Source organism: Excalfactoria chinensis, chromosome 12 (assembly GCF_039878825.1).
Source record: "Excalfactoria chinensis isolate bCotChi1 chromosome 12, bCotChi1.hap2, whole genome shotgun sequence".
In the NCBI taxonomy this organism is placed as follows: Eukaryota; Metazoa; Chordata; class Aves; order Galliformes; family Phasianidae; genus Excalfactoria; species Excalfactoria chinensis.
This window is the reverse complement of record NC_092836.1, coordinates 15,686,490-15,697,971: the sequence shown is the minus strand read 5'-3', so window position 1 is coordinate 15,697,971 and position 11,482 is coordinate 15,686,490. Positions and strand designations below refer to the sequence as shown.

General features: G+C 42.7%; 1 protein-coding gene across 1 annotated transcript in view; it reads right to left on the bottom strand.

Annotated features, from left to right (window-relative positions):
* Positions 1 to 147: 147 nt before the first annotated feature.
* The window catches only part of CENPP (centromere protein P), an 88,954-nt gene continuing 77,619 nt past the window's right edge, over positions 148 to 11,482 (bottom strand). The window contains exons 7-9 of the mRNA XM_072347431.1: positions 1,338 to 1,417; positions 629 to 720; positions 148 to 300 (exon numbers count right to left, since the gene is read on the bottom strand). Coding sequence (XP_072203532.1) covers positions 179 to 300; positions 629 to 720; positions 1,338 to 1,417 — 294 coding nt within the window. The 3' untranslated portion in view covers positions 148 to 178. The remainder of the gene's footprint in view (positions 301 to 628; positions 721 to 1,337; positions 1,418 to 11,482) is intronic.

Genomic DNA, 11,482 nt, shown 5'->3' with positions numbered 1-11,482 from the left:
TGTCATGACAATTTATATATAACGTGCCATAATTGTACAGATAGCATGTTTTATGAGTATGGTTTCTAAATGGAAAATAACTTAATGTTTATATTCAATAAAATTATAGACTGCGTAACACAATACCTTAATTAAAACTACTTTTGAAATTGCTACCTGTTGTACGTTATGCTGGGTTTCATTTTTCCAAGCCAACCACGTGGATCAGGTTCTCAATAGCGGTTTCAATCCCAAACAGCAGCAACATGCTGCGGAAGCAGGTAGGTGCGTTGGCAATAACTGCCTTCTTCTGCCCCAAGGCTGCAAGAGAGATGCACAAAAGTGACGTGACTGATCTGTGTGGTTCTCAAAGCAGCTGCCAGCCAGTCCTGCATCTCAGGGTAGGACGGGTTGGTTACCTGCTGCCTAAAACAAGACCTAGTTGTTTTTGCAAGCACTGTGAAATAAAACACATTGGAGGTGAAGCTCAGCAGCTTGCTGCATTGCCATTTGTTTGCCTGGTTGGTGCAAGATGCCATTTCCATTATAGTTAAGGAGATTCTGGTTACAAAAATGGGGGGTGAGAAGGGAGGAGCAGAGGGGGTTCTACTTAAAGCTCAGAAATGGTCTCTGCAAAGAGGGACGTTACCTTGCTCCGGTACTTTGGGCAGGAGGTCCAGGACAGGCGTAGTTTTCCCTTCTTCATTGAAATGCATCTTCCAAACTATCATTAATTCCAACCTGCGCACAACCAGAGGAAGGTTAGTTGCTAATCAGGCAACCGGCTGCGTTTCCCCAAAGCAGGAAGTGTTGAAGGGCACACAGTTCACATCAGGTGATGCAGCTCTCAGAGCTTTGTATTTGGGAATCAGAAATACCCTGATTTTTGAACCAAGGAAAGCTGGTAATTTGCTGCTGAGATGTTACTCATTTCCAGGTACACACAACTTTTCGACACCAGGAGGATGTGAGATGTGGTTCACATCACTAAACTTGGGATTTAGATTCTTCGCTATAATATCAGCTTCCAAAACCTTATTTTTCTCTTAAAGGCAGCAGCAGGTACTCGAGGTGCCCTTGCAGTTTGCCTTACCTACCAGGGCCACCCAGAAACAGCATCTACAGATACACCTTACATTTTCCCCTCTGCCTCCAGTTGTTTTCAGTGTGCCATATTAACACTGAACTGTAACGGGCATCGTTTAATCTCTGTTTAGGGAAGTTATTGCAAAGCAAAGAGCAACCTAATACTGAAGCAGGACAATTGGAAATCATTACTGTGCATTAATCACCCCACTGTCATAAGTAAAATCTGTCCCTCTTGCTTAATACAAACAAAATCCCATTGACTGCCTTACCCGGGCAGCTGAGGGTTCCTTAGCATGATGTGATCTCCATCCTGTCCTTCGGGAAGGGTTACAATGTTGGGGTATTTGGCCTGTAAATAAACACAATGAAACAGGCATAAATTTGGTGACAGAAGAGCATTCAAGAAGTTACGTAGTTAGCCAGGTTCTGGTCATTCTCCTTAGTAATGCATCGTAATGCATCCTCATCTCACAAAGCAATCAACCCAACCTCTGTGAGTTAGTTAACTTCGCTTTGACACAGTTGATGCTCCTGTAGAGAAACAGGGTCAGCAACCTCCACATAGTGCTCTAGAAGCGTCATATGGCAAAGGCAATGAGATCTCAAAGTAGCTGCTTTTCCAAATACAATGGGCCAGTGGAAAGTGGAAAAAACATGAATGACAGCAGCCGTTCCAGCATCCTTTTGTTTCTACACTCAATATCTTTTTTGTCTTTAATAATACCTTGAATTACCCTGAATGTAACTTTGTCTGTAAGCATTCTTAAAGCACGTGAGAGAAGCAGACCAGCAGCTACGTGTGCGTTGTTTGGGTGGTAGGCAGGAAGATGAGTTTAGTCAGAGAGCAAGAGGAGATCCATGTGCATCCAAACACTGAGGAGGAGCACTAAATGACTGCATCCTGCAGGGACACACCATTGCAAAAGGAAAGAATCCAGACACAGCTTGTTATCTTGGAGACTTCAGCACGCTTACTTGCTTGTTCTGCCTTATCTCCCTGTTACCAACCTGCATCCCAAGCACTGCAGTTCGTATGAAGTGTGAACAAACTGCCAGCCTAAGTCGTTCTGCAGAGCTCATAGGGCAAGTGTTATGTCTTAGGAAAAGGAGCAGGAGAGCTCATCTCTGAAAGGCACTGGAGAAAATGAGTTTGGTTTTATAGGATTATGCCTCATCTGGCAAACTGAAATTGCTACCAGATGTGACCTTGCTCTGGTTTAGGAATTTATGACAAACTGAAGGGGTTTGTGCAGAACGCCAAATGACATAAAACACGTGGAATTCGCCAGTTGAAGCTTTTAGATTATCCAGTGCTGTATTTATAATGTGGATAAAGGCCACAGTCTGGAAACAAAGATGTATAAAGGGAAACAAAGCGCATAGCGGCTATAGTACAGAAACGTGCCTGCCCCAAGGACACGAGCCCAGCAGCACAGTGATATTTTCAGCTTGTGGAACTGTGCTCATCTGATGCCAGAGATCGGTCAGAATTTCTTTCTCAATAACGAATACCAAGGAGGTGGTTGTACCCATGGCTCATTTCTCAATGAGTACCTCTGTAGCCACCATAATCGATCCTTTTACTTCTAGCTTGTGGCTGGTATTTTATCATATCATCATGAAATCACAAAGTTGTCCTGTCATAACAGACCCTGCTAAAAAGTCCGTCCCCTTCCTTCTTACAGCCCCTTCAGACAGTGAAATGTCTCCCTGCAGCCTCCCCTTCTCCATGCTGCACAGCCCAGCTCTCAGCCTGTCCTTGCAGGGAGGTGCTCCATCCCTGGGGTCATTTCTGTGGTCCCCCAGACACGCTCCACCAGCTCCACATCTCTCCTATGCTGAGGACTCCCATCTGGACGCAGCACTCCAGCTGGTGTCACAGCACAGAGCAGAGGGACCATTTGATGTTGTACAGAAACCAGAGCACAAAGAATATAATTTTCTGTTGTGTAACAGCTTCCTGGTACATGGGAAAGACTGCTTCGGTGAGTTCTGCACACAGGAAGCAGTTATTTTGTGCCCTTGGCAACCAGTCTGAATGCTGTGAGAATCTGATCTTGTGTGAAGCTCACAGGAGTCAGGATAAGATCCAGCTTCTTAGCAGGATAAATCGTATTTTACCAGTCCTCCAAAGACACAAAAAAAGCCCAGACAGAAACATCCACTTCTGTTTTTAGTCATGTTACATTCTGAACCTGAAGTGACAGCAGACTTTGGAGCAGCGCTTGGCAGCACCTCAGCAGGGCTGTGCAAGGCTGGGTTCCTCTGCTGGGATGGCTGCTCTGGATGACAACGGGCAGAAGTGGGAACTTGAAATGCTCAAATTAAGTGAGCAGCTTTAAACACTGATGGTGTAGGAGACAGGAAACAGCAACACCATCTACTTTTCATATGCCACGTATAAAATGCAGTGCCTGTATCACCCAGATAGAACACTTACCTGGCACGTAAGCGGAGGCATTAGGCATGTAGTATGAAAAGGCTGCGAGTCCTTAAGTCAGTACAGTTCAGAACACACTCTGTAGGTACTGGATTATCAGCTTACACACCCTGCTGTGCAGCTGCCACTTCTCCAGCTGTTCCCCTGGGGACAAGAGGCGAGCAGTGGGCAATGCTGCAGAATAACCCCATCTGCTCACAGGTCTCCTGGGAACGTCACCCCTACATCAGCAGGGAGATGTCACTTCAAGCGATACCAGATGGGAAAGATCAGCTACAACTGCATTAAACGAAGCCTGACTTCAATCAAGAAGCATCTTTCCTCAGATGACTTTTAAATGTCAGTTCATGATCAAAAATAAAAGCCCGTGCTATTATTACACTTCTGAGCAGAAATGGCTTTCCCAGACCCTCCAGGATTCCAGGCAGGGAATCCTATGGGAACTTTGTGTCTAAAACAGAAACAGCCTCTAATCATGAAGGCACGGCCATTCTGATTGAACGCACCATCTCCCCTTTCTCACAAGACAGATGTTACGTGCACACACACATACTCAGAGCCAGCTGGGCAAATAAACTTGTAGTCTGTGTCCTTAAAATATGTTGAAAACTACAATGAAAACTCTTCTAAGAAAACTACTGCAAAGAGTTCAGGTCAGTTTTCATGGCGTCCTTAGGAAGATCGCAGCATGCTTTTTGGATAAGCTTAAATACCATTTTGTAGCAATCAGAATATGTAGCAAATTACAGCTATGAAAGAGAGTTATGACCACTGCTAGAAAAAAACTTGGGCAAAATCTGTTCTTGAAACAGCAAAAAAGGAAAGAGTACCGGAGTCAAGGAGCAAAGTCCAGAGATTGGGAAGTTGAAAGCACAACAGATCTTAAAGTTGTGTTTCATTTTGTGCAATTAAGGGAACTGAAACCCAGAAAAGGCAACACACTCTTCCCCTACAATCAAATTACCCAGCCAGTAAAGTTGCAAATTGCAAATGGACTGGCTAAACTTCACCACTTGCCTTTATGTCTGGGGATAAACACAGCTGCCACCTAATTAAGCATTTCCCATGAGTAAAACAGCCCTGCTGGGTCCTTCCTGTGTGTGACACAGAACCTGCCGCCTGCTCAGAGCAAAGGAACGGCTTCACAGAAATGCACACAAGAGTTCTGTGTAACCACGGCTCAGCAATCCATTTGCCTTCTGTCTGACTAAGCCACCAGTGATACCACTAACATGCACGTTTCCTTTATAGCAGAGGGAAGCAGGGAAAGGGCAATTTGGGGGGAAGGTCAGAGAACAGCATTATGGATTGCACTGCTGACAGGGAAAATCTTTGCAGAAGTTTACCAAGATGTCTGCACAGCAGCACACAGATGCACAGCTCACTGCTTTGAATGGGAACTGCTCTGTGTCCAGTAGTTTCAGAGCTGTATTTTTCCAGCAGGCCGGAGCTGGAGCTGCAGATCCTTGGCTAAGGCTCGCTGTCCGAGCACACAACAACCTTCTGACGTTAGGTCAGTGCTTCAGAATAGTGCCAAACGCCCTGTGCCTGGGAGGAGGTCTCTCTCAACAGCAGCCTTAAGCTTGTGTAGCAACAGCAAATGGACAGGGATGTTTCCTTGCTTTGTTTTTACCCTTCAGTTGATGACAGATTCACTTGTTGGCTGCCACTCCATTTCTGTTGCCATTTATTTTCCTTCTGCCCATTTCCATAACGTTATTTTACATACTTGATTCCACCATGATTTCTGCAGTCAGTGACTCAGTTTGTCACTGTCCTCCTCAAATGAAAAGCAGTTTCCCTTCCAATAATTGTACCATTCCTGTATAATTTTACGTGCACTTCTGTGCTGCTGTTAGCCAGAAGTCTGAGTAACTGAAGTCAGCTGAACTCTTCTGCTTCCTGCCTGCCCAAGAACCACAGAGGCTGGTACATGGTACATGCATAACATGCAGGTCTAAGGTGTCCTGTTGAAATAAAGCTCAGAGAAGGGCTGTTTTGAAAGAGCCCTAAGAGCTGTTCCCTGCTTTGTGGGCAAGTGTTTGTCTCAGCAAGTAAAAAGGTTTCTGTCCCATTTGAAACACCTAAAAGACCATTCTCCATTCCTCTGAGAGGGATATAAACTGCTTAAGAGGGCAATCTCTCATCGCTTATGGCAAAGCTTCCAATAACAGAGAGGATCTGGATCAACTACTAGCCACCACCTCCATTTCTTAAGGTACCTTACGCAGTAGCTGTACTGTATTCTCTCCTGGACAACAGCAATAAAGGTGTATCTGCATTTCCACAAATACTAACAAGAACTTCTTGTGCGATAGCTACTTGAACCAAAACGTGCTCATTGTTCAGTTCCACACAGATGATATCAGTGTCCACAGCATTCCCTAATGTACGGAGAGCAATAGCCCTCATTTGTCCAGCTGTCATAAGGACCAGGTCAGTGCTTAAACACACACAGATATGTAGGGCAAATCTATTCTCATGTAACACTTTACACACTGAATTCTGAATACTCAGCAACTCCGTGGCACTCCATAGACGAAGCCCCTCAGAACAAGGATGATTTGGAGTTAAATATTTTCTATTGTCAACTGCAGAAGAATTTTTTGGGCAGTGATGCTAATTCCTTACCATGCCCACTGCAAGAAAGCACTTGCAGTTGCCAGGCAAAACCGTACCCTTATGCTGCACCTTATTTGGTTTTTCAGTGCCAAAGCTGCAGTCAGCAGGAATGCTCCTTGATGTGTGTGTGTAAATATTTGCACTATTGCTAGGCACTGCTGCAGAACAAAGCAGAGATAGTAACACCAGTACGAGCTGCTGGCGTAACTCATTCACTGTCAGTGCAGCTCTGAGGCAGTTTTATGTGAATATAAACAGCTGGCATTGCAGAAATATTTCAAACAACTGTCCGCAATGATAGAAGCGAAGCAGCCTCCAGCATTTTTATACAACTCATCCATTTTTGACAAAGTAAAAAATAATGCTTTTGCATCCCATAATCATCACACAGCTTGGAACTAACTGATTACAGGGGTCGTGGCTAGGTTGAATGCACACAGGAAAACTGAAAAGCTCTCAAGTCAGTCATGGCTCACAATGTGCATTCAGTAGCAGCGGCCTGATGTCTCTTGGAGCCCATAGCAGAGGATGCTGCACCAGTGGCACAGCATTCAAGGAAAGAAGTGAAGGTAAAGATAATAAAATAGAACTGCTGATTCATTAGAAGCTCCTTAAGAGCACCTCAGATGATTCAAACTGTGGGAGAAGATACCTCACTTCTTGGTTAGGGCCAGCAGAAGTAGCTCGTCTCAGCTGGTGGAACAGATAATTCTCTGTCAGGTTATTTCTGTTTTTCTGTTTTGAAATCCAGTTTCATAAGACAACTATCCAGGGCCACCTAAGCCGGGCCTGTCCTTCCTGCCCCCATTTTCCTTCCAGCAGCTACTGACAGCCCCACATCTGCCAGCAGAGTTGCTTGGGCAGCTGCAGTGTATCTGATCAGAAAGGAGAAGGCATGGAAAAAAGGGATTGTTTCCTCACTGTGACTAATGGCCCAGCCACAAAACCAGTAGCAGCAAAACAGTCTGCAGACAGTGCATCACAGCACTGAAGCAAGAATGAATAATGTTGCCACCAAAGATTTCATCTCTTGACACTGACTATTTCGGGCAAACAGCTGCTGTTAAGCGAGCAAGCGGGATGGAAGAACAGTTGGAGTGCTGCTCAGAGCACTGCAGCATTGGAGCTGGCTAGTGGCAAGTACTATTAGGTCAAAAACTGCGCAGCTTCCGTAGCAAAGTGCTTCCTAACCCACGGTGCCAGAAAATAAAGCACCTTGATGAAGAAATAGCCTGGTATCTAAGGGAGTTAGGAGACAAGTTTTTGGCTAAGACTTCAACAAAACTGCCAAGGTTCCTGCTATTGCAATAAACTGTGTCTCAGTTCCGAAATCACTGGCTGATGAGGTTGCCATTTTCCAAAAGAGGAAACCACTGGTTTTGAACCCAAAAGCCATGAGCTGTGCAAGCACTGACCCAGAGGGTACAGCGAGACCTGCAGCCTTTACAAGAGGGGATGCACTGCCATAAGTGATCGTCTGCTGCAGGGAGAGCATCCCATCAGCCACAAGCTTCTGCCGCTTACCTTATGGCATGGGAAGACATTTCAGAGACAGATTCAGCAGGTATCTCAAAAATAACTGCTTCAGCCATTTCACCAGTCTTCCAGATAACAAAGGAAAGAGAATGCAAAGAGCAGGCAGAAATTACAATAAAACAGGTGAACTGGAAAAGTCTGTCTGAGCTTTGAAAAAGGTCCAACACTAAAGTTCTGCTTCAACAAGGCAAGTTGCTACACAACACAAACATATTCTTCCACAACAGCATATTCTGTAGAAATTGGTGATTCTTTTTAAAATTATCATTATTTTTTTAGCAATTCCCTGACCAACCAGTGCTGTCAGAGAACACGAGGGGAACACTGCTGGAGTTCCAGGAAATAGCAGCTCCCAGTCTGCACAAATGGGGCCATGACTGCTGCTCACATCATAAAGCAAACACAAGTAATTACTTCACAAGGTGTTTTCAGCTTACACTCAGTCCTGAATTATGTTTGTTGTGAAGTTACGGATCTCCAGGAATGCCGCAATCATTACAAAAATCAACGCTATATTAAAAACTAAATTAAAAATGAGCTCTGCACGCACACACAAACATTTATATGCGCTTCCCATTCTTCCCCTCAAACTCTCACTGGTAGCTCGCCACAGAATTGCTGCACAAGTAATTTTTGCCATTTTCCGCTTAATTAACCCAAACAAATCTCTTGGTTTCACTATTTGTAATGGGGAAAACATGAATCAACAGGCAACGACGACTTTTTACATTTAAAAGGAAACCGCAAGCAAACTTCATTATTTTCCTCGGTGTTTTCTGGTACCAGCTGCCAACAAACCCTTTTAACTACAAAGCATCAAAATACTTGTCTCCTCAGTTTACCTCTCCTTGCTGAGGCAGTCACGCAGTGGTGAAGCATCTGTTATTATTTCCTAGTTAATATTCAACCCCACAGATGTGAAAATGCCTCAGGTGACAGACGAGCAGTGCAAGAAGCCAGCAGCAGAAACCCCACTGTCTGTCCATCAGGTGAACGCTGTTTATCTGTAATATGCATATATATGTTTATATATATTTGATGTTATTCCACATTGATACGATTTAAGGTGGCAATAATTCACAAAAGAAGCTTATTAAAGAAATGTGTTACCTTTCAGAATGTTTCTTTTCGGTGTTATCAGCACTTCTCTTGCCATTCTGCCTATACATGGCAAGAGCAACCAAGCTTGATCAAGTAAATGGAAAGTAAATCATTGCAAACAAATAGGGAAAGGTCATTACAATAATTATGTATTCACATTTTTAGTGAATTCTAAGCAATCTATTTAGAGTATTTACACACAGATAAAGTTTCTAATATTCTATATTTGAAAGTCAGACTTCTATATTTTCATTTTAGTACAATCTTTGATTAAGTGGCACAAAAGAAATTCTGGGTAAGATATGGATGGCTGCTGAAAAAAAAAATAAGGGACTGCATTGAAGAAGCAATGGCAGGACATGAATGAAAGCCCCAAAGGCTTATGTCTGTCTGCCAGAAATGTAATGACCATTTCAACTGTTGTGACCTTTCAAATCCTATTTTGAACCCTTCTGAATTCTCCATTCTCAGCTTCCAGTAGAAAAGGAGGCCAACTATTTTATGAAAGAAACAAACAGAAGAGAATCTTTTAAACACAAAGTATTTCTGAGCAACCAGAACTGAAAAGAGAACTTCAGATATATCAGAATTGCACTGACAACGTCATGAAAAAAATGCGACATGCACCTCATATTGCACATTTAGGTTTGTTCCCACCTAACTGCATTTTGTAATGTAGTATTTTTAAATAAGTAAGAAAAATCTGTTCTTAATTTCCCCTAATGTTTCCCAGCGACATTTTTTCCTTCTCTGATGCTTTTTTCCTTAACAATATTGGTCTCCACTGATTATAAAAAGGAATGCAGTAACTACTATAGGTTTTAGAAATGTTGTGTGCTGCCAATCCCAAATTCTCCTTCTCATGTTTTATGCTGACTTTAGCAGTTACCAGTTTGTTTTTTCCCACCGCTTTTCTTTCCAACTATAAAATCATGTGTTTTATTCTAAAAAACCTAAACCAATGCGCTGGTTAAGTCCACAGTTTAGGATTCCATCTTTGTCTCTGACCAAAGAATCCCAACTGCAAAGAACCTTCATGACAACCAAGAGCGAAACAACTTCAAAAATTCATTGTGTTCTTTTATTGAGAGCTTTATAAGCTGCAGTGATTGTCAGTGCTGACTTTGAATTCTTGAACAAAGCAAAAATAGAGTTAAGTTCCCGCATGTGGATGTGTTACGTGACTCACAGGGATAACATTCAAAGCAATGCTTTTGGAATCAATTCAATAATGGATCCTATTTGAACCGAACCCTTCTCTAAATAGTGCAGATCAACAGGAGGCACAATGAAACATTTATTAGCAACAAGAGAGAAAACTACCCAGCACTGAGCAGATGCTTTTGCTTGCAAGACCACTCTGAAGACAGATATATAATACCGAGGCAGTCATAACAATCTTGATTGGACACCTAAAGCTTGGCCAGTGACACAAAGGAGATTCCTCACTGCCCTGGTTGGGACAGCTTACTAAGAATACACAGCAAGATAAACCAGCACTTAACCTACTGCAGGTACTCAATGTCATATGTGCCATATCACTCAGTAGGTTAATAAACAGCCAGAACGTGACTGATGGATGCCTTCTGTAAAAGCACTGAAACCTAGAAAATTTAAAAAAAAAGCATGGATGTAAAAAGAAACACGGAACAGCAAAGCATCCTATAACTTAAGGGGAAAAAATGGAGCTGAAGTGATGGACGGACCCTATCACAACATGACATAGACCTTAGCAAGGAAAAAAAAACAAACAAACAAAAACTCAGCCTCTTTGTAATTTTAGGTATTTTTAAGGAAAAAAAAATAGAATTCTTTCTGATATTGGTTGTCATGTAGAAGATGAATGAACCTTCCAACATTTGTATGCAATATTTCTTACAATAAGTTTATCACTGTAGAACAAAGAAAAATTCTGAACTTGATGTTTTCCAGGAAATGTTACATCATTCATTTCATAATGTTCAACAGAACATCAGTACCTAGAATAAGATCCATTGCTACCTAAACATAATTAAGCATCTCAACACAGACGTAACAACACAGCCCCGGCACTGGGGGCTTTTTGGTACAGATTACAGAAAGCGTTAACAACTTTCTTATTTGTAAAGTTGCAGTGCTATTCACTCACACAGTCTCTATCAATATGGTCATAATTTTCCCTGTGTTTACTCCAACCCTAGAAACAACAAAGCTTGTACTCCATGGCTGCTGTATACATTGTCTGCCTGGTTTTACCTTGGCAACCCCTCACCGGCCAGAGTCTGCACTGTGAGCAATCCTGATGGAGACCTTGTTAAGGAGAGCTCAGAGCCAGCTGCACTCAGACAGCCAACAATGCTGGCATGCAAACATGCTGCCTTTTCTTTAATCTTGTTTAGAATACGTGGAATAAGAGAAACAAGTTACATACATCAGGAAAATGGATCAGATTGAAGCAGACTTTTTTTGTTGTTGTTTTTTGAGAAGCTTATTTTAATGTTGTTTCCAATGACATTTCATAACCAAGAATGTTATATCCCCTCCTGAACCTCTTCCAAATTCCTTGGGGTTTGCTAACTATTAATAGAAAAAAGATGCTGGTTCAGTCTGGAGAAAAGGCAGCTCAGACAATTCCTAAAAGCTGCCCTGTTGTATCTGAGAGAACACAAAGCACAGCTCATCAGGGAGGTGAACATCAGAAGTGTGAGAGACAAACTCACTGGGATGAGAACTGGC